The 27,010-nt window shown below is 47.0% G+C and overlaps 1 protein-coding gene across 1 annotated transcript in view; it reads left to right on the top strand.

Moving 5' to 3' along the window:
• iqck (IQ motif containing K) overlaps positions 1-27,010 on the top strand; it is a 132,035-nt gene that overhangs the window by 86,781 nt on the left and 18,244 nt on the right. The window contains exon 7 of the mRNA XM_038819251.1: positions 14,457-14,541. Coding sequence (XP_038675179.1) covers positions 14,457-14,541 — 85 coding nt within the window. The remainder of the gene's footprint in view (positions 1-14,456; positions 14,542-27,010) is intronic.

The following is a 27,010-nucleotide window of genomic DNA, read 5'->3' as shown; positions in this document are numbered from 1 at the left end:
ACTCGGGCATATTGCCCAGGGGCCAGCGCGGAGACGGCAACCCACGCGCATGGGCGGACCCGTGCCGGCCGTAGGGCGCATGTGTGGACCCGCGCCAGCTTTCGAGCGTACAACACTCCGGCGCCGTACTAGCCCCCGAAGAAGGGGTGAATGCCTGGGCCTGGAGGCCCGTTGATGCCGTGTCAACATTTAAAAAAAAGAGAATTACAGCACAGGAACAGGCCCTTCGGCCCTCCCAGACTGCACCGATCCAGATCCTCTATCTAAACCTGTCGCCTATTTTCCAAGGTCTACTTCTCTCTGTTCCCTGCCCGTTCATATATCTGTCTAGATGCATCTTAAATGATGCTATCGTGCCCGCCTCTACCACCTCTGGCAAAACGTTCCAGGCACCCACCACCCTCTGCGTAAAAAACTTTCCATCATATCTCCTTTAAACATTCCCCCTCTCACCTTGAAATCGTGACCCCTTGTAATTGACACCCCCACTCTTGGAAAAAGCTTGTTGCTGTCCACCCTGTCCATACCTCTCATAATTTTGTAGACCTCAATCAGGTCCCCCTTCAACCTCCATCTTTCCAACAAAAACAGTCCTAATCTACTCAACCTTTCTTCATAGCTAGCACCCTCCATACCAGGCAACATCCTGGTGAACATCCTCTGCACCTCTCTAAAGCATCCACATCCTTCTGGTAATGTGGCGACCAGAACTGCACGCAGTATTCCAAATGTGACCTAACCGAAGTCCTATACAACTGTAACATGACCTGCCGACTCTTGTACTCAATACCCCGTCCGATTAAGGCAAGCATGCTGTATGCCTTCTTGACCACTCTATCGATCTGCGTTGCCACCTTCAGGGTACAATGGACTTGAACTCCCAGATCTCTCTGTACATCAATTTTCCCCAGGACTCTTCCATTGACTGTATAGTCCGCTCTTGAATTGGATCTTCCAAATTGCATCACCTCGCATTTGCCTGGATTGAACTCCATCTGCCATTTCTCTGCCCAACTCTCCAATCTATCTATATTTTGCTGTATTCTCTGACAGTCCGCCCCTCGCTATCTGCAACTCCACCAATCTTAGTATCATTTGCAAACTTGCTAATCAGACCACCTATGCCTTCCTCCAGATCATTTATGTATATCACAAACAACAGTGGTCCGAGCACGGATCCCTGTGGAACACCACCTGTCACCCTTCTCCATTTTGAGACACTGCCTTCCACCACTACTCTCTGTCTCCTGTTGCCCAGCCAGTTCTTTATCCATCTAGCTAGTACACCCTGAACCCCATACGACTTCACTTTTTCCATCAACCTGCCATGGGAAACTTTATCAAACGCCTTACTGAAGTCCATGTATATGACATCTACAGCCCTTCCCTCATTAATTAACTTTGTCACTTCATCAATGAATTCTATTAGGTTTGTAAGACATGACCTTCCCTGCACAAAACCATGCTGCCTATCACTGATAAGTCTATTTTCTTCCAAATGTGAATAGATCCTATCCCTCAGTATCTTCTCCAACAGTTTTACTACCACTGACGTCAAGCTCACAGGTCTATAATTCCCTGGATTATCCCTGCTACCCTTCTTAAACAAAGGGACAACATTAGCAATTTTCCAGTCCTCCGGGACCTCACCCGTGCTCAAGGATGCTGCAAAGATATCTGTTAAGGCCCCAGCTATTTCGTCCCTCGCTTCTCTCAGTAACCTGGGATAGATCCCATCCGGACCTGGGGATATGTCCACCTTAATGCCTTTTAGAATATCCAAAATGTCCCCCTTCCTTATGCCGACTTGACCTAGAGTATTTAAACATCCATCCCTAACCGCCACATCCGTCATGTCCCTCCTTATTGAATACCGATGCAAAGTACTCATTAAGAATCTCACCGATTTCCTCTGACCACGCATAAATTCCCTCTTTTGTCTTTGAGTGGGCCAATCCTTTCTCTAGTTACCCTCTTGCTCCTTACATACGAATAAAAGGCTTTGCGATTTTCCTTAACCCTGTTAGCCAAAGATATTTCATGACCCCTTTTAGCCCTCTTTATTGCGCTTTGAGATTCCTACATTCCCGAAATTCCTCCAAAACTTCATCAGTTTTAAGTCGCCTTGATCTTCTGTATGCTTCCTTTTTCATTTTAGCTAGTCTCACAATTCCACCCGTCATCCATGGTTCCCTAATCTTGCCATTTTTATCCCTCATTTTCACAGGAACATGTCTGTCCTGCACTCTAATCAACCTTAAAAGACTTCCACATTTCAAATGTAGATTTACCCTTAAACAGCTGCTCCCAATCCACATTCCCTAGCTCCTGCCGAATTTTGTTATACTCTGCCTTTCCCCAATTTAGCACTCTACCTTTAGGACCACTCTCGTCTTTGTCCATGAGTATGCTAAAACATACGGAATTGTGATCGCTATTCCCAAAGTAATCACCGACTGAAACTTCAACCACCTGGCCAGGATCATTCCCAAATACCAGGTCCAGTATGGCCCCTTCCCGAGTTGGACTATTTACATACTGCTCTAAAAAAAACTCCTGGATGCTCCTTACAAATTCTGCTCCATCTATACCTCCAACACTACATGAGTCCCATTCAATGTTGGGGAAGTTAAAATCTCCCATCACGACCACTCTATTGCTCCCACATTTTTCTCTAATCTGTCTACATATTTGTACCTCTACTTCACACTCGCTTTTGGGAGGCCTGTAGTAAAGTCCCAACAATGTTACTGCACCCTTCCTATTTCTTAGCTCTACCGATATTGCCTCAGTGCTCGAATCCTCCATAGTGCCCTCCTTAATCACAGCTGTGATATCATCTCTGACCAGTAATGCAACTCCTCCACCCCTTTTACCTCCCTCTCTATCCCCCCTGAAGCATCTATACCCTGGGATATTTAGTTGCCAATCTTGCCCTTCCCTCAACCAAGTCTCAGTAATACCAATAACATCATATTCCCAGGTACTAATCCAAGCCCTAAATTCATCTGCTTTACCTGCTACAATTCTCGCATTAAAACAAATGCACCTCAGACCACCTGTCCCTTTGCGTTCATCATCTCTTCCCTGTCTACTCTACCCCTTAGTCACAATGAGTTTATTATTTAGTACCTTACTGGCTTTAGTTGCTGCCTTTTTACTGACCTCTAACTTCCTAATCTGTTTCCCATCCCCCTGCCACATTAGCTTAAAACCTCCCCAACAGTGTTAGCAAAAGCATCCCCTAGGACATTGGTTCCAGTCCTGCCCAGGTGTAGACCATCCGGTTTGTAATGGTCCCACTGCCCCCAGGACCAGTTCCAATGTTCCAAAAATCTGAACCCCTCCCTCCTGCACCATCTCTCAAGCCACGTATTCATTCTGACTATTCTTGAATTTCTACTCTGACAGTCTCTTGTCACTGGTAGCAATCCTGAGATTACTACCTTTGAGGTCCTACTTTTTAACTCATCGCCTAACTCCCTAAATTCTGATTGATTTTGGAGAATCCCGGCCCTTAAGACCCAAGTGATGTATCTGTCGGCTGCCCGAAATCTGATTTTCCTCTCCTTGTATTCTCCATCTGATAGTCAGTTGTTTCATCTCATCTTCTGATTTTCAAATGTTTTTTATTCAAATATATTATACTAAACAAGACTGGAGTTGGCAATTATGAACCCCTTGATGTTGTCCTGTCAAAATGATATCTTCCAGTATCTGTTCATTCAGGCATGACTGTGCCAGAGAATGGCTTTTTCTGAGATAGTGCTATAGTTTTCAGTGCTGTTAGCAACAGGCATTTTCATTGATTTATTTTTCATTAATTTTCATCTGTGAATGCAAAGACTTTATTTCTTTCAATTAACTTAAAAGAGCTTATTTTATTACTGGACATATTGTAGTCACTTAAATATTCCTTTTATCCAATAATTGTTAAATAAGCAATTATTAAAGTTATGTCTGCAGATGCTTTGATCACTTGCCAAAGCCTTGTGATTTACTGAGATAGTTGTTTGATATTGTGTTCTGTGATGCGAATATAGCTCAGTGACCACACAGAATATGCCGGCCATTGAGGTCACTCAACATTATCTAATTGTAATGTGGTTTTCTTCCAAATCACCAGATGGGCCTTATATTGAATTCAATTATTTTTAATAAACAATGAAATGCAATTAGGAAGTATTTTATTTGGAAAATTGTTTAATTATTACTTAAAAGGACAAACAATCTCCCTCTTGTTCTTGGTTAGATTGACAATCATAACTTTTCTTGTTTCAGGGGGCACGGTAGCACAGTGGTTAGCACTGTTGCTTCACAGCTCCAGGTCCTAGATTCGATTCCCGTCTCTGGGTCGCTGTTTGCCATGTCTGCACATTCTACCAGTGACTCCTTGGGTTTCCTCTGGGTGTTCCGGTTTCCTCCCATTGTCCAAAGATGTGCAGGTTAGGTAGATTGGCCATGCTAAATTGCCCTTAGTGTCCAAAAAGGCTAGGTCGGGTTACTAGGTTATGGGGATTGGTTGGAGGTGTGGGCTTAGGTAGGGTGCTCTTTCCAAGGGCCAGTGCAGACTCGATGGGTTGAATTGCCTCCTTCCGTGCTGTAAATTCCATAAATCTATGATAGTTTTGCTGTTTGGCTATTGGTTTTGCTGTCGACTGTCTGTGGTGCACTGTAAGGCGAGGACGCGCACAAGGTGGCTCCCACTGGACGCTAATTGGTTTTGTATCCTCTTTTCTGGTGCCACAAACTGTTTACTTTTCAAAAACCTGTTAATTTAATGAAATAGAGTTTGTGCCTTCGATGCCCAGGACTGAGGACTCTGAAACCTCGCAGGAATCTCGGGGGTGGTTCTCCTTTTCCTTTCCCACCACTCCACGGACAGCCAAGGATCTGATTAGCATTGCGGCGAGTGAACTAAAGAAACAGTCAAGGTTTGATGCTAGATCTTAAAAGATCAATTGAAGCGGTCTTGGTCCCCAATTGCTTGACCTTGAAAATCACAAATAAGGGGCGGGATTCTCCCATACCCGGCGGGCGGGGGGTCCCGGCAGGACGGAGTGGCGTGAACCACTCCGGCGTCGGGCCGCCAAAAGGTGCGGAATCCTCCGCACCTTCAGGGGCTAGGCCCTCCCTGGAATGGCTGGCGCCCTGTGATCTGTTATCCGGCCGGCAGGATAGCGGCTTGGCGCCATGCCAACCGACGCCGAATGACCTCTGCCGGCCGGCGCGAGTCGGCACATGCGCGGGAGCGCCAGTGCATGCTGACTTCAGGAGGGTTCATCTCCGCATCGGCCATCGCGGAGGACCACAGCGGCCGATGCGGAGAAATAGAGTGGTTCCACGTCACAGGCCCGTCTGCGGATCAGTGGGCCTGACCACGGGCCAGGTCACCGTGGGGGCACCTCCCGGGGCCAGATCCCCCTGTGACCCCCCCAGGAACCCCGGAGCCTGCCTGCGCCGCCAGGTCCCGCCGGTAAGGGACCTACTCTAATTTACGCCGATGGGGCCGGCTACAGACAGGCGGGACTTTGGCTCATCGTGGGCCAGAGAATTTGGGTGGCCCCGGCGCCCATTGAGGTGCGCTGGACCCCGCCATTCTCTGAGGTGGGCGGTGCGACTCACGGCGGGTCGGTTTTTGGGGGGGGGGCGGGAGAATTGGGAGGACGGCGGGGGTGGGATTCATGCTGACCCCCGGCGATTCTCCCACCTGGCAGGGGGTCAGAGAACCACGCTCATTATTGTCAAAGCTCATGGAGCCATAATTAAAAGCATCGTCGCGGCATTAACAGATCACAGTGATCAGATCTCCTACCTAGAGGCTGACCTTACAATGGTGATCGAATGTAACAAGTCATTGAAGGCTAAACTGAGTGACCTGGAAAATAGATCCAGGAGGCAGAACATTCACATTGTGGGATTGCCGGAGGGGATGGAGGGCCGCACCCTGTCTGAATATTTTTGGGTATGTTTTGCAAGATGGTGGGTGTGTTCACATCCTCCCCCCCCCCCCCCCCCCCCCCCCCCCCCCCCCGAGCAGGACCAGGCCCATCGCTCTTTGCGATGGAAGCCTCGATCTGGAGATCCACCTCATGCAGTTATCGTTCGATTTCATAGCTTCAAGGAAAAGGAACAGGTTCTTCACTGGTAGAGAACATTCAGATATCAATTGGGAGGGCCACTCCATCAGACTATACCAAGATTTGAGTGAGGAGCTGGCAAAATAAAGAGCTGTCTTCAGCGGAGTGAAAGCACATTGTATAGAAATGGAGTCCGAGTTGGAATGGTTTACCCGGCTCACCTTCAGATGACTGTTGGGGAGATGGACCGTTTTTAACCTGTGATTATCCCTCTCTCCAGTCGCACCGTCTGAACCTGTAAAGACTCAATTACCTGCAAAGATTTGCATTCAAAGTATTGTCTTGCATCACTGACTTTGTCTATATATGTGTTTCTGGCACCCAGCTCTTCATTCACCTGAGGAAGGAGCTGCACTTTGAAACAAACCTGGTGTTGCCAGACTTCTTACTGTGCTCACCCCAGTCCAATGCCAGCATCTCCACATCATGATTTCTGGGATGGTGGGACTGCTTTATGAGTTGATTAAGATTCTATTCATTGGAGTTTCGAAGAGTGAGTGGGGATCTCATAGAAACTTATACAATTCTATCAGGATTAGACAGGATTCAGAAAGAATGTTCGCACAGGAGGAGCACTCCACATGGCAGCTCTGCTCTGCTATGACTAATTACTCCCTTTACTTTTACTTCCGCTAGTTTAGGGATAATGAAAATACTCACCAGACCCTGCTTACCATGGCCGCTGCTCTTGCTTTTGAGGAAAGGTAGAAAATAAAAAGCCTTGTTCCCTCTTCACCGAACTCTCAGTCACTAAACTCTAACTTGAGCCCTTTAATGGAGCCCAAAATAACACTCCAGTGCAAACTTTAACATTCTTAACAGTTTCTTAACATTTAACACTTCCCCTGGGACTCAATGACTCACAGTGGGGGAGGTGTACAGACCGGTGCTGGAGAAGCAGTGATGTTGTTACAGACAGCTTTTGCAAGTTTTGCAGCAACTGGAATCAGATTGACCTCCCTATCCTGCCAGTGGCTGTGAAGTTACCCATCACACTGAACTTCTGTGCCTTGGATCTTTCCAGGGTTTAGCTGGAGACCTGGCTGGTATATCCCAATCCACATCGCATAGATGCATTAAGGAAGTGACCACATGTTTGCTCATGCATTTTGAGTCTCAGAGTGAGAGCCATGGTCTTTGCCCAAATTGCAGGCTTCTCTCAGGCACAGGGAATTGTCGAATGCACTCATGTTACAATAAAGGCCCCAAACCATCAAATGGACACTTTTGTGAACCTCAAGCCACTTCACTCCATCAATGTCCAGATGGTTTGTGTCCACAATCAGGTCTGTCTTTGAGTGTGTGCAAGATTCCTGGGCAGCTGACATGACTCCTTCAGTCTACGTAATTTACAATTCTCCCATCTATTTCAGCCACTAATGCAGATCTGGGGATGTCTCCTTGTGACAAGGAGAACTTGGAGAAGTTAATAACTTGGTTAATGACTCCCTTTGGAATCCACAATCTGAGGCAGAGTAAAACTACAATTGAAGTCATGTTCGTCACCAGGACCATCGAGCAGGCCACGGGCATCATGGCCCAGGAGTATGCTGTATGCAGAACATTGCACAGCAGAGGGACCTCTAAATAGATGATAAAGAGGCCACGGACAAAGCTCTGACCCTCTGAGCAGCAGGATGAAGAGAAGGAGGAGGAAGCCCATGAACATTTAGGCCATTCTGAAATTAATGAGGATGATGAGCCCGTCAATGGTAGAGCAGCAGGGAGGCACGGACATGCTCTACAGCTGATACTATGCAGGAGAGGGGTCCTTACCTGGTGGGTTTGTGTTCAGAATAGATATTTATAAAGTAGAGGTAGCCTGCACCCTTTTCTGGCTGAGACACTGCTGTCACATCCACTGACTATTCCTGCACATACCTCTCCATAACATTGGCCAATCTTCCATGGCCAGAGTTAATGAGGCTGAACCCCTGGACAATGTGGAGTTTATGAGGGTGATGTACTGCCCCATTTGCAGTTCAGGAGTTCCCACTGCCTCAGTGAACTCTGCCAGATACCCACCTATCTGCTCCTGATTGGACAAATACTGTCCCCCAAAACGCAATTCCCAAGGCTCCACATTCCTGCCCACTGGATCATCATTGTGACTTTCTCTCCTCCGAGGGACTGAGCAGAGATGTCTCTGACTCTGACATCTCCTCCTGCACTCTGGTGCAGTGACGTTCATCTTGTGTCACCGACTCTAAACATACGCTACATCCCTCCCTTGTGCCTTTAGCTGAGTTGACCTAGTGTGGGCTCATAAGATGTAATCAGCATCTTTGGATATCTCTTTCTTCTCTTTATGCCCGAGGGATAATATGGACCATGGAGATTTCCAGGGTGCTGGTACAGCTGGCTGTTGGTGATGTTTAATCCCCAGGTGATAAAGGAGGGGTGGAGATTGCCTTGGCACATGTTGGCATGAGAGGGAGTGTAAAGATGGGCTTGAGTGAGCAGAGCTGGAACCTGTGTGAGACACAAAGTGAGATATTTAGGTATAATCCTTTTCATTGAACAGAATCTGAACTGGACTGGACTAATCATATAAATACTGCGGCTATTTTCATTTTAGCTTTGGAATGTTATGTTATCTCAGTATAAGGGTGGCCATGAAGCAGGCCACAGGAATCCTGAAGATGTGGTTCTGATGGCTTGACCGGTTTGGGGTGGGGAGAGTATATTCCAGTACATTTCCTCAATGGTCTCTCAGATTGTGGTGTTATGCTGCACTCTTTATAACATGGCACTCCAGGGAGGCCTGGACCTCAAAGAGGGAGAGGCAGAGGAGTGGCGCACTCATCTGAGGAGAAAGAAGTGGAGCTGGGTCAACCAGAATTGCAATGTTTTCCACCTGTACAACTGAGGCCTCAAAACATTGACCAGGATGGAAGAGAGGGCTGGGCCTTATTAATCAGGCACATTTCTCCTGAGGGCATTCTGGAAGGTACCCAGATCAGAAATTTTCTCAGAGGGAGTGAGTGCCTCCAAGATTCACACGATGAATATGCTTCCCATTGTTCCCACATCGTCTTGAAGACAAGTGTGTGTATCGACCAATGCAATTTGAGTAACAAATGATAGATATTATTGTGGTTGCAGAGTCATTGAAGGATAGAAGAGAGAGGAGAGCAGTGAGCCTGCAGCACATTAAGTTCACGATTTTCAGAGACCCTGGGTAATGATCTGGGGCCTGGGTGCCAATTCCACCTCGGCAGATGGTGAAACTTGAATTCAATAAAAATATGGAATTAAAAGAGTAATGATGACCATGAAACGTGAAACCATTGTCGATTGTCATAAACCATCTGGTTCATTAATCTTTAAGGAAGGAATTCAGTCGTCCCTACCCTGTCTGGCCTACATGTGACTCCAGATCCACAACAATGTGGTTGGCTCTTAAATGCCCCGTGAAAAGGCCCAGAAAGCCACTCGGTTCAAGGGCAATTAGGGATGGGCAACTAATGCTGGCCCTGCCAGTAACACCCTGGATGAATAAAAAAAATGCCTCCCATCAAGTACTTTTAGAGGCAATGGCTACACAGTGGACTGTTCTGTTTCCAGAGAGTGACAGGAGAAGGTCAGCCAGTTGAAGTTGGCACGGCCAGAGTAGCTGCAGCGTTGTCAGCAGGATGCGGGCACGGTGCCAGAGGCACATCAATTACCTTGTGAGAGCTGGCAAGGTGTGATCAGCATGATATCCGGATGAAAGGTCTCCAGGTCTGTAGTGAGCAGCACACCTATGAACTGAGCAGCTTGAGAGCACAATGCTCCAAATGTGAAACCCGACTGAGCTGTTGGAAAAACCATAAACAAGCTCTTCTGGAGAAGGTTACACAAAGCAGTGAAATCACATTATGTTCCACAGGCTGGAAGTGGTGAAGAGGGTGAAATGGGGCAACCCTGTCACTCTTAATCTTTCAGGAGAAGGCAGTATAGAACTCCAGAGAAAAGGCTCATTCAGCTGCTGGAGTGCCCCATCTAGCTATTCAAATTTCCATGGGAGAGGAGGTCCTTGACATTGCCTGGAGGGCAGCACATCAGAAAGTCAGCGATGGCAAGGTGGGAGCCCCTCCAATGCTACAGTCAACTGCCCGTACCATCTCCAGATGATGGGATTGGAATTTCCTCCTGCTCAATTTTCTCTCTGCCAATATATGAGCTCTAAGGTCTGCTGCTGCTGCTGCCGGCAGCTGGGAGTTTTTCTAACCACCTTCTTATGTCTACACAGAGCCATTTATAGAATGGGAGCCAGCAGTGGTGTCATTGTCTTCAACAGAGGGAGCACCAATTGAGTCAGTCAAGCGCAGCCTCCACCAAAGCAGGTACATTGACCTCAGTGGGGCCTCGCGTGTCTGGAGGTGAGGGAAGCAGAGGCAGCTGCAGGCTGTCCCCCTCAGAGGATGGAGGACAGACACAGCCACACTCAGCTGAGCGAAGATGCAGAAACTGAGTTGCACACCAGCCTTGTCTTCCTGGGCAGGAGCAGAGGATGTGTGTCCACGGACAGAGAATGGAGGAGTCCATTCATGACATGTCTCCACCAAGACTCAAGTAGATAAGCGCTTGAGCTAATTCATGGAGAGCGGCCAGCCTTGTAAATATGCAGCATCACACTGAGTGGATGCAGAAAGAGCACATTGACATGCTAAGAATATCTGCCGCATTCTGTCTCATTGACCAGCCAAGAGCCCAAAGGTCCACAGTGTAGAGAGCAGGTGTGTCCCAGCTGGTGAATCCACCCATGCCATGGAAAGGCGGAGGCAGTCAGCGATGATGACCTCACAGGACAGTGTCATCATCAGCTGACACCTTGGTCCCTGATGTACCAGATATACAGGAAGGCCTTGTGACTGAGGCTAACTCTGTATTGAAGCACTTTGAAAAGTTTTTGTTGGAGCCTCCACTGGAATTGCAGCAACAAGGATGACCATTATGGGCATCTCTGAGGCATCCACACACACATGTGGACAGACTGTCTCCACCTTATCCTCAGCCACAGGGGGGGAAACCCAGCAGAAACAATTAATGACATTGGGGAGGGGTGCAAGCCTGTGTAGCAGGTAGACAATGAGAAGCATATTCATCGTGTGAATCTTGGAGGCACTCTCTCTCTGAGAAAATTTCTGATCTGGGTACCTTCCAGAATGCCCTCAGGAGAAATGTGCCTGATTAATAAGGCCCAGCCCTCTCTTCCATCCTGGTCAATGTTTTGAGGCCTCAGTTGTACAGGTGGAAAACATTGCAATTCTGGTTGACCCAGCTCCACTTCTTTCTCCTCAGATGAGTGCGCCACTCCTCTGCCTCTCCCTCTTTGAGGTCCAGGCCTCCCAGGAGTGCCATGTTATAAAGAGTGCAGCATAACACCACAATCTGAGAGACCATTGAGGAAATGTACTGGAATATACTCTCCCCCACCCCTAATCGGTCAAGCCATCAGAACCACATCTTCAGGATTCCTGTGGCCTGCTTCTTAGCCACCCTTATACTGAATAACATAAGAACATAAAATCTAGGAGCAGGAGTAGGCCATCTGGTTTTCAAGCCGACTCAGTCATTCAATGAGATCATGGCTAATCTTTTGTGGACTCAGCTCCACTTTCCCGTCCGAACACCATAACCCTTTATTCCTTTATTCTTCAAAAAACTATCTATCTTTATCTTGAAAACATTCAATGAAGGAGCCTCAACTGCTTCACTGGGCAAGGAATTCCATAGATTCACAAGCCTTTGGGTGAAGATGTTCCTCCTAAACGCAGTCCTAAATCTACTTCCCCTTATTTTGAGGCTATGACCCCTAGTTCTGCTTTCACCCGCCAGTGGAAACAACCTGCCCGCATCTATCCTATCTATTCCCTTCATAATTTTATATGTTTCTAAAAGATCCTCCCTCATCCTTCTAAATTCCAACGAGTACAGTCCCAGTCTACTCAACCTCTCCTCATAATCCAACCCCTTCAGCTCTGGGATTAACCTAGTGAATCTCCTCTGCACACCCTCCAGCGGCAGTACGTCCATTCTCGGGTCAGGAGACCAAAACTGAGATGGCAATGATTGTAACACCTCTAACTTTGTGGAAGGGTTGCATATGTGAGTCAGCAGCCATTTTTTAAATAGGAAGCCCTTGTCCCCAGCAGTTATACATGCATTCTCTCCAGTGCCATAAACAACTAAGGTACCTGTGATTGTCTAATGATGATATTGACATCATGGCAACTGCCAGGATACAATTCATAAAGCTGCAGGAGACGCATGTTGTGGTTGCCCAGTAGCTGAATTTTGAGGGAGGTGGGATCCTTCCTTGTTTCTGGAAGGTGTGGCTGCTCAGCTGACACCTTGATGGCCAGATAGGCGTAGTGGATAATTCCTGCACCTGAGGAATGGAGGCAAATCACACGGCCCCCTGTGCCTTTGTGGCCCCATCAATGATGAACTCAGTGTAACTTGATGCCCTCTCAAACAAAGTATCTAATGAGCTGCCATATGCTGTGATGGGAAGACATTTGTGAGATGCCAGTCAGTTCCACTGCTGCCACTGTAAAGAATCCAGACACAAAGAGGTTCTGCTGCATTGTCACTTTAAACACTCCCCATGTGACCGGCGGGATACGAGGTGATCTCCACAGGGGCACAAGATCTGCTACTATTTTCTTTGATAGGTCCATCCTTTGAGAGCACTGATACCAGGCCATCTCCTTGAAGCTGATATTTGATAGGGTGCTGAATAATGAGGACATCACCACAATGAGGACATCACCTCAGTGAGGACATCACCGCAATGAGGACATCACCGCAATGAGGACATCACCGCAATGAGGACATCACCGCAGTGAGGACATCACCGCAATGAGGACATCACCGCAATGAGGACATCACCCCAATGAGGACATCACCGCAATGAGGACATCACCGCAATGAGGACATCACTGCAATGAGGACATCACCTCAGTGAGGACATCACCGCAATGAGGACATCACCGCAATGAGGACATCACCTCAATGAGGACATCACCGCAATGAGGACATCACCTCAGTGAGGACATCACCGCAATGAGGACATCACCTCAATGAGGACATCACCACAATGAGGACATCACCGCAATGAGGACATCACCTCAGTGAGGACATCACCTCAGTGAGGACATCACCTCAGTGAGGACATCACCGCAATGAGGACATCACCTCAGTGAGGACATCACCTCAGTGAGGACATCACCTCAGTGAGGACATCACCTCAGTGAGGACATCACCGCAATGAGGACATCACCGCAATGAGGACATCACCGCAATGAGGACATCACCTCAGTGAGGACATCACCGCAATGAGGACATCACCGCAATGAGGACATCACCCCAATGAGGACATCACCGCAATGAGGACATCACCCCAATGAGGACATCACCGCTATGAGGACATCACCGCAATGAAGACATCACCGCAGTGAGGACATCACCGCAGTGAGGACATCACCGCAATGAGGACATCACCGCAGTGAGGACATCACCACAGTGAGGACATCACCGCAATGAGGACATCACCGCAATGAGGACATCACCGCAATGAGGACATCACCGCAATGAAGACATCACCGCAATGAGGACATCACCGCAATGAGGACATCACCGCAATGAGGACATCACCGCAGTGAGGATATCACCTCAGTGAAGACATCACCTCAATGAGGACATCACCTCAGTGATGCATCACCTCAGTGGCCTCCTTGTCCTTTGGGCCTGAAGCTATTGAAGAATTCCTTCTTTATTGTTTATTATTTTCTGCCAAGATAAACTTTATTGATGCCAAATGTACGAAGAGTGAATCATTTTTTTCTGTTGGAACTGCTGCCAAAATAGTACTGCCCAGATGTTTACTAATCAATGTGACCAGCTAATATGCTTTTACTTAGTAATTTCATTTGTTCTTTTTCCTCTAGTGAGAACAATCAAGTGTGTCAGCGAATGGACCATCTAACCCTCCATTGATCTTTGTTGACTTTGCGCATTGTGCATGTCCTGTCATGGCCTGCTGGCTTTACTTCAAAAATTCATAAATGAAAACTTACAAAGAAAATGATTAGTTAACAATCAGTTTTCTCGACCCTTAATGAATAATTAGGGTCTGTTTTCTGAAATACCTATTTAGTCAATCCTGATGTAACCGTCTCAGTATTTTATTTCTGCCCAGGTTTTTTAATTCTATTCTCCCTGAATTTGGTAACTGCTTGTTAGGAAAGGATTGCAAAACACTTAAGCATAAAACAAATTATTAATCATTTATAAATAATCACAGAATCATTTTTGTTTTTCTTACAGTCCTAGGCCGCTGATTCCTCTGTCTCTCTCGTTGTCAGAAGATGAAGCTGCACTTCTAATTCAGTCTTTCTGGAGAGGTTATCAGGTTATATCCTTTACCTTGCATTGTTTAACTTTTAACCTCTTGAGATTTTAAAAAGTGCACATGTTTTCCTTGATTTCTTCAGACTTTAGGTTTCAAGCACAGCACTTAGTTTCATCTTTAGATAATTTATTATTATTCAACATTGAAATGTCCATTTCCTGCCCTTAATTCATCTCTTGACTGAGGTGCTAAAACCTATCATAGAACATAGAACGATACAGCGCAGTACAGGCCCTTCGGCCCACGATGTTGCACCGACATGGGAAGTCAAAAACTAAAGGCCATCTAACCTACACTATGCCATTATCATCCATATGCTTATCCAATAAACTTTTAAATGCCCTTAATGTTGACGAGTTCACTACTGTTGCAGGTAGGGCATTCCACGGCCTCACCACTCTTTGCGTAAAAAACCTACCTCTGACGTCTGTCCTATATCTATTACCCCTCAATTTAAGGCTATGTCCCCTCGTGCTAGCCACCTCCATCCGCGGGAGAAGGCTCTCACTGTCCACCCTATCTAACCCTCTGATCATTTTGTATGCCTCTATTAAGTCACCTCTTAACCTTCTTCTCTCTAACGAAAACAACCTCAAGTCCATCAGCCATTCCTCATAAGATTTTCCCTCCATACCAGGCAACATCCTGGTAAATCTCCTCTGCACCCGTTCCAAAGCTTCCACGTCCTTCCTATAATGAGGCGACCAGAACTGTACGCAATACTCCAAATGCGGCCGTACCAGAGTTTTGTACAGCTGCAACATGACCTCATGGCTCCGGAACTCAATCCCTCTACCAATAAAGGCCAACACACCATAGGCCTTCTTCACAACCCTATCAACCTGGGTGGCAACTTTCAGGGATCTATGTACATGGACACCGAGATCCCTCTGCTCATCCACACTACCAAGAATTTTACCATTAGCCAAATATTCCACATTCCTGTTATTCTTTCCAAAGTGAATCACCTCACACTTCTCTACATTAAACTCCATTTGCCACCTCTCAGCCCAGCTCTGCAGCTTATCTATGTCCCTCTGTAACCTGCAACATCCTTCCACACTGTCTACAACTCCACCGACTTTAGTGTCGTCTGCAAATTTACTCACCCAACCTTCTGTGCCCTCCTCTAGGTCATTTATAAAAATGACAAACAGCAACGGCCCCAGAACAGATCCTTGTGGTACGCCACTCGTAACTGAACTCCATTCTGAACATTTGCCATCAATCACCACCCTCTGTCTTCTTTCAACTAGCCAATTTCTGATCCACATCTCTAAATCACCCTCAATCCCCAGCCTCCGTATTTTCTGCAATAGCCGACCGTGGGGAACCTTATCAAACGCTTTACTGAAATCCATATACACCACATCAACTGCTCTACCCTCGTCTACCTGTTCAGTCACCTTCTCAAAGAACTCGATAAGGTTTGTGAGGCATGACCTACCCTTCACAAAACCATCTATCCCTAATCATATTATTCCTATCTAGATGATTATAAATCGTATCTCTTATAATCCTCTCCAAGACTTTACCCACAACAGACGTGTGGCTCACCGGCCTATAGCTACTGGGGTTATCTCTACTCCCCTTCTTGAACAAAGGGACCACATTTGCTATCCTCCAGTCCTCTGGCACTATTCCTGTAGCCAATGATGACATAAAAATCAAAGCCAAAGGCTCAGCAATCTCTTCCCTGGCTTCCCAGAGAATCCTAGGATAAATCCTATCAGGCCCCGGGGACTTATCTATTTTCACCTTGTCCAGAATAGCCAACACTTCTTCCCTACGCACCTCAATGCCATCTATTCTAATAGCCTGGGTCTCAGCATTCTCCTCCACAACATTATATTTTTCCTGAGTGAATACTGACGAAAAGTATTCATTTAGTATCTCGCTTATCTCCTCAGCATCCACACACAACTTCCTAACACTGTCCTTGACTGGCCCTACTCTTACCCTAGTCATTCTTTTATTCCTGACATACCTATAGAAAACCTTTGGGTTTTCCTTGATCCTACCTACCAAAGACTTCTCATGTCCCCTCCTTGCTCGTCTTAGCTCTCTCTTTAGATCCTTCCTCGCTTCCTTGTAACTATCAAGCGCCCCAACTGAAACTTCACGCCTCATCTTCACATAGGCCTCCTTCTTCCTCTTAACAAGCGATTCCACTTCTTTGGTAAACCACGGTTCCCTCGCTCTACCCCTTCCTCCCTGCCTTACTGGTACGTACTTATCAAGAACACGCAATAGCTGTTCCTTGAACAAGCTCCACATATCCAGTGTGCCCAACCCTTGCAGCCTACTTCTCCAACCTACACATCCTAAGTCATGTCTAATGGCATCATAATTGCCCTTCCCCCAGCTATAACTCTTGCCCTGCGGGGTATACTTATCCCTTTCCATCACTAATGTAAAAGTCACCGAATTGTGGTCACTGTCTCCAAAGTGTTCACTTACCTCCAGATCTAACACCTGGTCTGGTTCATTACCCAAAACCAAATCCAATGTGGCCTCGCCTCTTGTTGGCCTGTCAACATATTGTGTCAGGAAACCCTCCTGCACACATTGTACAAAGAACGACCCATCTAATGTACTCGAACTATATCTTTTCCAGTCAATATTTGGAAAGTTAAAGTCTCCCATAACAACTACCCTGTTACTTTCGCTCTTTTCCAGAATCATCTTCGCCATCCTTTCCTCTACATCCCTAGAACTATTAGGTGACCTATAGAAAACTCCCAACAGGGTGACCTCTCCTTTCCTGTTTCTAACCTCAGCCCATACTACCTCGGAAGAAGACTTCCCCATCTAGCATCCTTTCCGCCACCGTAATACTGTCCTTGACTAGCAGCGCCACACCTCCCCCTCTTTTGCCCCCTTCTCTGAGCTTACTAAAACACCTAAACCCTGGAACCTGCAACAACCATTCCTGTCCCTGCTCTATCCATGTCTCTGAAATGGCCACAACATCGAAGTCCCAGGTACCAACCCATGCTGCCAGTTCCCCTACCTTATTTCGTATATTCCTGGCATTGAAGTAGACACACTTCAAACCACCTACCTGAACACTGGCACCCTCCTGCAAAGTCAAATCTGTGCTCCTGACCTCTATACTCTCAATCTCCCGTACCCCAAAACTACAATCCAGGTTCCCATGCCCCTGCTGAATTAGTTTAAACCCCCCCAAAGAGCACTAACAAATCTCCCCCCCAGGATATTGGTGCCCCTCAGGTTCAGATATAGACCATCCTGTCTATAGAGGTCCCACCTTCCCCAGAAAGAGCCCCAGTTATCCAGAAATCTGAATCCCTCCCGCCTGCACCATCCCTGTAGCCACGTGTTTAATTGCTCTCTCTCCCTATTCCTCGTCTCACTATCACGTGGCACGGGCAACAACCCAGAGATAACAACTGTTTTGTTCTCGCTCTGAGCTTCCATCCTAGCTCCCTAAAGGCCTGCCTGACATCCTTGTCCCCTTTCCTACCTATGTCGTTAGTGCCAATGTGGACTACGACTTGGGGCTGCTCCCCCTCCCCCTTAAGGACCCGGAAAACACTATCCGAGACATCACGTACCCTTGCACCTGGGAGGCAACATACCAAACGCGAGTCTCTCTCGCTCCCACAAAATCTCCTATCTGTGCCCCTGACTATTGAGTCCCCAATTACTAATGTTCTACTCCTTTCCCCCCTTCCCTTCTGAGCAACAGGGACAGACTCCGTGCCAGAGGTCCGTACCCCATGGCTTACCCCTGATAAGTCGTCCCCCCCACAAGTATCCAAAACGGTATACTTGTTACTAAGGGGAACGACCACAGGGGATCCCTGTACTGACTGCTTACCCCCAGCCCCTCTCACCGTCACCCATCTATCTTTATTCTTTGGCGTAACTACCTCCCTGAAGCTTCTATCTATGACCCCCTCTGCCTCCCGAATGATCACTTGACAACAGCCCCTCCACAAACCACCTTCAAATTAGGCTGACTGCACTGCACGTATGCAAATTTCCCCAGAACAGCTGATCAGAGCTCCGCTCTGCTGCCCTCTGCTGGATGCTTGCTTTCACTCAAACTCCTCAGGTCTCCTTCGCAGGTACATCTTCAAATTAGGCTGACCGCACTGCACGTATGCAAATTTCCCCAGAACAGCTGATCAGTAGCTCTGCTCTGCTGCCCTCTGCTGGATGGGTGCCCTCTATCATCTGATCATTATCTTATTGTTGTTTGTGCAACCTCGCCCTGTGCAAATTGGAACCTCATTGCCCAAATTCCTTCAGTGACTACACTTCAAACTATTAATTAGATGTAAAGCCCATTGGATACTTCAGATACTATCCAGAGAATACTTTTGTGGGGACTCTACATAGTTTGTAGAGCAGTGCTGGTATTTTAAAAATTGTGGTTAAAATTGAACTTCCTTATAATCTATATCTACTATATTGGTATTTAGCCCAAGTGTCTACTGGTGTAATTAAAATTACTTTAAAAATGAAACAATATCAGGGAAGCACGGTGTCACAGTGGTTAGAATTGCTGCCTCATGTGCCAAGGTACCAGGTTCGATCCCGACTCTGGGTCACTATCCGTGTGGAGTTTGCATATTCTCCCGTGTTTGCGTGGGTTTCACCCCCACAACCCAAAGATGTGCAGGGTAGGTGGATTGGCCACACTAAATTGCCCCTTAATTGGAAAAAATGAATTGGGTACTCTAAATTTTTTTTTTAAAATTAAACAATATAAAAGCGAAAAATACATTGAATTGCTACTAGACTTGTCACTTTACTGCTTCAATGACTGACTCCATGATTGACAAAGCAAACAGAACAATGGGCAATATGGACAATCATGGATTTGAGTTGTGCATTCAGTTTGGATGCAGAGATATAAAGGGTACATTTGGGCCCTGTTGTGATGCCGAGTGGAGCTATTACAATAAATCAGTGTTGATTTTTGAGGACAAAGAGGAGAAAGTTGGGATATCCAACCTTGAAAAAATATGAGCTGGGAAGAATCATAATATAAAGCTATAAGCCTATAAATCTAAAATAGTAAGGGAAAAGTTAATTTGGAGAACCACTTTGAATTAAAGAAAGACAAAGTGACCGATTGAAACCAAAGATGTAGGGCTAATTTTGGGAAGTTATTCACACACGGTGATGAATACCTGAAATGGACTTTCAGGTATATAGTGAAAGCAATGCAGGTAATCAGGGACTATCACTCTGATGTGCCATCAATTGTACGAGAGACAAGTTGCTTTACAAAAGTTAGGCTTTAATAAACTAGAACTTAGCCCTGCGGTCGTCTACAATAAAATGGACGACCGCCGGGCGTTTGACTATTTATACCTCGGCAAGGAGGCGCGGTTAACTCAGCCTCTCCGGTCGAGAGGCACATGACAGACCAGGGCCAATGGTAAGCCGGTGTTCTGCCCCAATGGCAGACAGGTATGCAAATCATATCACCACACACTCTATGGAGTAAAATCTACCAGATTAATCAGCGGATGATTGATGCTTTATGTGTCTGGGGCATTTTGATTGGATACATTATCTCAGGATTTGCTGACAAATTAAAGACACTATGGTTGAACTGAGGCAAAAATAAGATAATTAGCATCAATGCAAGAGTCAAAACTAAAGCTTCACAATTTATGTAAACAGGCATCCTTAGTAGTAATTGTTATGTTATCCAAAGAAAAAAGGTGTACATAATGTCCTGTAAAAGGAAGATAGACATCTATTCCACCAGTTAGAAATGACTTTCCATTAAATTCCTTGTTTTTTTTAATAAAAGGGACATAATTATGCTTTTAGCTCCATTGCATATCATTAAAACCAGATCGAAACAAGGTTCGCTATCATTTTGTCTCTACTTGGCAAGGGAAAGTAACAAGGTGGGCTCTTAGTAGTAATGGGATGGTATCATCAGAGCTGTAATGCTTTTACCCTGAAATTCACTCCAGTTAAAGAACAAGGTTGCATAAAGGAGGTCACACACTTGCACACAGACAAAGATTAGCCTGAGGCCTTCACTTTTAAAGCCTAGATTTTAACATCTGCATCAACTGCACAAGTTTAAAGATATACGAAATATACAAAGCTTCACAAAGGCAAGGGTAAAATTATTCTGAAAACAAACTAATTAAAATATGTAAAAAAATATGCAACTAATCAGTGTGCTGCATGGTAGCACAGTGGTTAGCACTGTTGCTTCACAGCACCAGGGGCCTGGGTTCGATTCCCGGCTTGGGTCACTATCTGTCCGGAGTTTGCACGTTCGTCCCGTGTCTGCGTGGGTCTCCTCCGGGTGCTCCGGTTTCCTCCCACAAGTCCCGAAAGACGTGCTGTTAGGTGAATTGGACATTCTGAATTCTCCCTCTGTGTACCTGAACAGACGCCGGAATGTGGCGACGAGGGGCTTTTCACAGTAACTTCATTGCAGTGTTAATGTAAGCCTACTTACATTAATAAAGATTAATATTATTATATTAACAATCTTTCATTGTGCATGCAGAAAATTGCCAGCTTGGTGCCTTGCCAGTGCCCATGCAAGCTGGCAGTGCCAGAGTTACCAGGTGGCACCAGCAGAGCTAGGACATCACCCTGCTCAAAGGGCATGCAGCTGCGGGAGGGCCTCCGATCTCCTCCGAGACCCCCACGAGTGCTGTTTGTGGGGGACTAGTGCTGAACAGCATTTTCCCCGAGGTCTCTGAAGCCAAGGGGATAAATCCCAAAGCCTCGGAAATCTGCAGATTAGAGTGAGGGTAGCTGTCCGCTCTAATGTGCAGATTTGCATTGGATCTCGCGAGGCGTGGCGAGCCGGATAGATCCCGGGAGGGGGGGTCTCCCGGCTTTCATCGGCCACGAGCAGCTTTTCATGCGCAGCGTGGCCATTTGGTCGCACCCCGTAATTTTAATTGTTTTTATAATTGTGGAGGAATTGAGTCACAGGACCAATAATTAGTTTTAACAACAAGAAAAATACATTTATTAAACATTTCTGCACTGTAAATTCTATGATTCTATGATATAAAAATTGGAGTATGATACAATACGCCTTTACTCCCACCTTAGCTTCACAATTACACACCGGTTAGGATTAACTCGGATTGCAAATTACATCTTAATCTACATTGGTCCCATTAACACAAAGTCCCTTTTAAGCACCCAAGGTGATTGTGGTCAAATACACTCTCCACGCTGAACCCAAGTTAATTTCTGTGAATTTTTCCTTACACTCCCCCCTGATGTTTGTCACATGAGAGTTTCAAAAATCCACTCCCAAAAAAACACATTAAAATCTCTGACGGCACAGTGGTTAGCCCTGCTGCCTCACAGCACCAGGGACCTTAGTTTGAGTCCTACCTTGGGTGACTGTGTGTAGTTTGAACATTCGCCCATGGTCTGCATGGGTTTCCTCCGGGTGCTCCGGTTTCTTCCCACAGTCCAAAGATGTGCTGGTTAGGTGGACTGGCCATACTAAACTGCCCCTTAGTGTCCAAAAGGTTTGTTGGGGTTATGGGGTAAGCGGGGGGCATGAGCCTAGATAGGGTGTTCTTTCAGAGATTTGGTGCAGACTGGATGGGCCAAATGACCTTATGCATCGTAGTGGTTCTATGGAGTGGTTTGCATTCTGAAATCCAGACCAGGTTTTCCAAATGACTCTTATAAACAAAGCTTTGACTCCACTTTTAACAGCAAACCCAGTCCAAGATTTTGCACCAACCCCTTTAAGATTTCTTTATCTTCACTGCTGTCGGAACTGTTCACAATTGCTTTAACCCTTTTTTCCTAGACTATATTAAAATGGCATCAGACATTTTTTTACCTTTGCAGTCTGCTGTCCCACTTTAAATCTGGTTACGCAATTATTTCTTTAACTCAGAACATTTTGTTTGCTATTCCTTGAATTCTTTTGAATAATATCTTGATCACTGTTTATTTAACTCCAGACTTCATAAACTTCCTTTCTGCCCAATTCCCTAGTTATCTGGACTTTAACTTGTACGATAGGATGCCTGGCTCTTTGTAGTTCACTTCCTGACCAATCTGTCTTCTGGCTGAGCTAAGAGATTTGCATCCCCCAAGGTCCTGTCACCAACTGCAATAAAGTGGAACTAAACTAATACCTAAAAGCTTCTCTGCCTTACAAGGCCCTAGTTGCTAAGCACCACTGCTGGTTTATTTATTCTTCATGCCGTAACTCTCTCCAAGCACAATGGAAATACAGTTGGGACTTAACCAATCCTACACATACAAACATCTTTGGCCGGCATGAATCTAACTATAGGTTTTACACTTCAAGGCACAGAAACATTAAACCCACTTAAAATTATATCTTATTTCTAATGTCTACCGATACAAGTATAAATCTTTCAATATTACCTTTGTTTTCCTACCAATTAGGAAAAACAGAGAAATTATATATGACGTGTAGTTATAAATAAAACGTACACAAAATAAGTGGGCATGTATAAATAATTTATTCATAGAAAGCAATGAGTTAAATACAAAACGAAGACTGCTTAAAATGTGAATCATGTGCTACAGGGAATAATGCTGTGCTACAGAATGCATGGCTGTTTTGTTAGGGCAGTTTGAAACTATAATAAGGCTGGCAGTCTCCCCATTCAGAGTATTACATAACTGACTGTGACATTGAAGTAACTGAATGTTCTTTCTGCACTGAGATTTCTGTTTGAACTTCACCTGAGGGTCTTTACAATTTATCCTGTTTCAGTTCTCGGGTTGGTTTATATCATGGAGATTTTGAAAGTCAAATATTGTATTTCCCAAATTATCATTTTTTAAAAGAAAAACAATCCTCATTTTCCAAGACTTGTGAATTGTCTTAAGTTAAAATTTGCTGTCCAACATTTGCACTTTGTTAAAAATGAGACATTGGAGCAAATTTCTTTAGTCCGAGGGGCCCAGGAACACCGATAGAAGAAGCAATCAATTGGAAAAGTGGGCCGAGATCCGCAATGCATTCTCAATGCTCCAACAACATTCCCATGAGCTTGGTCCCATGATTGACAAATGCCTGTGTGTCCCTCAGGAAAGTTCACTGATGTAAATTGTCCTGTATGTTTGTACAGAATATTACAAGGTGCTGCGCTCCAGCAGTGTCAATTCAATGGTTAGTTGTATAGGGTATTACATTATTATAATTAGTTGCATATGGTATTATAGTTGTTTCGGATGTTACAGTTCTATCGGATATTGCAAGGACCTATGCCTTTTTACAAAAAAAGTCTGTTGTGAAAAGTTAAAGTAGTTAGTCCTGAGACGAGGTTGTCCAGAGTGTTTGAATTCTCATTGTGCAGAAGAACTGCTGGGCCTGTGAAATAGCCGTTTTTGAATACCACACATTGTGCTGCCTCTAATATCTCCATTGGAAATAATGTTCACGGCTAGGGGTGAATACTAGATGACAGGTTCAGGGCAGCAGAATTGATTTTTATCAACTTCACTTATAAACCATTATTTGGACAGTGGGCTTCCTTTCATACACTAATAGAAGTCTCAATGTTCACTGGAGTTAATTTTTCCCACTGTTATGGAATTACAGCAACATTGGAACATGAGGACCCTCCAGTAGGCCATTCAGCCCCTTGAGTTTGTTCTGCCCCTTGAGTTTGTTCTGCCATCCAGTTAGATCACAGCTGAACAATATCCTACCTCCATTCACCACCCTTGGCTCTGAAACGTTTCATACCTTTTCAAATTAAAAACTTGTTAACCTTAGTTTTGAAACTGCCAATGGTCGTATAGTCACTGCCCACATTGGGCAGGAGTAATCTCCTTGCCCTTTTACTGGCACTCTTTAAATAAATGGAAAATAATAAAACAAAACCACCCCTAACTCCAGTCACTCTCCAAACTCTTCCTTTGACCCTTCATGGAAGCCCCTCCACCTCGGCTGGGGGGTGGGTGACCGTCTGCAGGGGTGGGCCGCCATGGCGGGGGGGTGGAAGAGGGCCAGGGGGCAACCGCGTGCAGCACCACCATGCCAACCCCTGGACCATGTGTAATCGTTCCGGGGGCAACTCTTGTCCCTGTCTATCTGCCCCAACTACCACCCATAACCCCCACCGACTGCTGAGGCCTCGGGCCGTGCGGCTGAGGGCTGTTGCCAACAGGGAATTGGTAATCGTGGTGAAGTGGGCACTTCACACACCCCAAGTGAATTCCCGTGGGTGGACGGGCCAGGTAGCATGTGGGAATCATCGTCCAGCAACCCAATCAGACTGATGCCCAGACACTGCAGGAGGCAACACCAGACATGCAACATCCGAACACCCAGGGGATGGGCACAGCTCCGGGGGCATGTCCCCGGCCAGAGGATAGGTGAGGGGGGGGCATGTCCACGGCCAAAGGATAGGTGAGGGGGGGGGCATGTCCACGGCCAAAGGATAGGTGAGGGGGGGGCATGTCCACGGCCAAAGGATAGGTGAGGGGGGGGGGGCATGTCCACGGCCAAAGGATAGGTGAGGGGGGGCATGTCCCCGGCCAGAGGATAGGTGAGGGGGGGGCATGTCCACGGCCAAAGGATAGGTGAGGGGGGGGGCATGTCCACGGCCAAAGGATAGGTGAGGGGGGGGGCATGTCCACGGCCAAAGGATAGGTGAGGGGGGCATGTCCCCGGCCAGAGGATAGGTGAGGGGGGGGCATGTCCACGGCCAAAGGATAGGTGAGGGGGGGCATGTCCACGGCCTGAGGATAGGTGAGGGGGGGCATGTCCACGGCCAAAGGATAGGTGAGGTGGGGCATGTCCACGGCCAAAGGATAGGTGAGGTGGGGCATGTCCACGGCCAAAGGATAGGTGAGGTGGGGCATGTCCACGGCCAAAGGATAGGTGAGGGGGGGCATGTCCACGGCCAGAGGATAGGTGAGGGGGGGCATGTCCACGGCCAGAGGATAGGTGAGGGGGGGCATGTCCACGGCCAGAGGATAGGTGAGGGGGGGGCATGTCCACGGCCAAAGGATAGGTGAGGGGGGGTCTGGGGTTCAACCCGCATTACAGAAGAAAGTGACGGAGACATCATAATGGTTGTGCAAAAAGGAGTTTATTGTGCTGTACAATACCCCACTTCCGGTGGTGCCTCCCCCTCCAACCCCCGGAGGGCCCCTCGCTCACTTTCGGCGACACATGCACAGCTGTGTCACCCTGTCCTGTGTGCTGACCTTGAGACAAAACCTCCTCAGAGGGGTGGAACTCGGGAGAGCTGGTGGCCACTGTCGGTACTCCATTGGACGGGTCTGGCTTAGCACCCAGTGCCCCCTCCTCCCGGTCGGTGCCCATTAGGCCCTGGGACAGAGAGGCAACTGGTTCGAGCCCTGGCTGCCCAGCATCATCAAGGGCCTGCTCCTCGAAGGAGGTAAGGATTCGGATGTCCGGCACCCCACCAGCAGTCTGGGCCCTCTCCTGCCGATTGTGGGAGAGCTTTTCCTGAGGAGACACAGAGGGGGCATCGTTAGCCACACATGTGGTTCACAGTGGTGGGAGAGGGGGTGTGAGAGTGGGGTTGGGAGGGGGGAGGGAGGACTGGGGGCCGCCAGGGGGTTTGGGAGCAGATGCTCCCGGGGGTGGGGGGTCTACACACTCGTGCTACCTGATGTGGGTCGTTGACCTTTTTTCCCAGCACTGGAGGCCAGTCCTCCTGGTCACACTCCCCAAGCTGCCACCTCGTTCCAGGCAACACTGGCTGCCCTGTGGCTCATCCCCCGGCACCCTCAGGGGAACAGGGCATCCCTCCTGACCTGCACCACATCCAGGAGCCTTCCCAGGTCAGTGTCCCTGAATCTTGGGGCCGGTCTCCTCGGCACTATTATTGTGAGCTGGCTGGGGTTGGCTGAGCAAGTGCAGCTTAACTGCTGCTCAACCTTGTTAGCGGGGAGCTGGCGAGCGCAGTCCCAGTGAATCAGCTGGTGAGCCATCATTTGCGACAAGAAGCCCGTGAAGCCTCATTAAGTGGACTAATTAATGTTGAATAGCGTTGCCGACCTCGTTGGGCCAAGCGCAGGGAAGCTCGCGGCAACTCCGCACACTACCACACTGAAATTTTTCCAGAGAATCGCGCCCAGAGTCTAAAAATTAGGACCAAATCTTTCAGAATTGAAATTAGGCATTCATGGAAAATGGGCATCATTAGCTAGCCCACCTTAATTGCTCTTGAGAAGATGGCATTGAACTGCCTCCTTGTCCATTTGGTGTGGGTACACCCACTGTGCTGTTAGGGAGGGAGTTCCAGGATTTTGACCCAGCAATGGTGAAGGAACAATGCTATATTTCCAAGTCAGATGCTGAGTGGCTTGGAGGGGGAACCTCCAGGTGTGTCTCCACGCATCTGCTGCTCTTTTCCACCTAGATGGTAGTGGTTGTGGGTTTGGCAGGTGTTGCCTAAGGAACCTTGGTGAGTTACTGCAGTGCATCTTGTAGATGGTACACACGGCTGCCACTGTG

The sequence above is a fragment of the Scyliorhinus canicula genome, chromosome 15 (assembly GCF_902713615.1).
Source record: "Scyliorhinus canicula chromosome 15, sScyCan1.1, whole genome shotgun sequence".
In the NCBI taxonomy this organism is placed as follows: Eukaryota; Metazoa; Chordata; class Chondrichthyes; order Carcharhiniformes; family Scyliorhinidae; genus Scyliorhinus; species Scyliorhinus canicula.
This window is presented reverse-complemented; position numbering and strand designations above follow the sequence as displayed.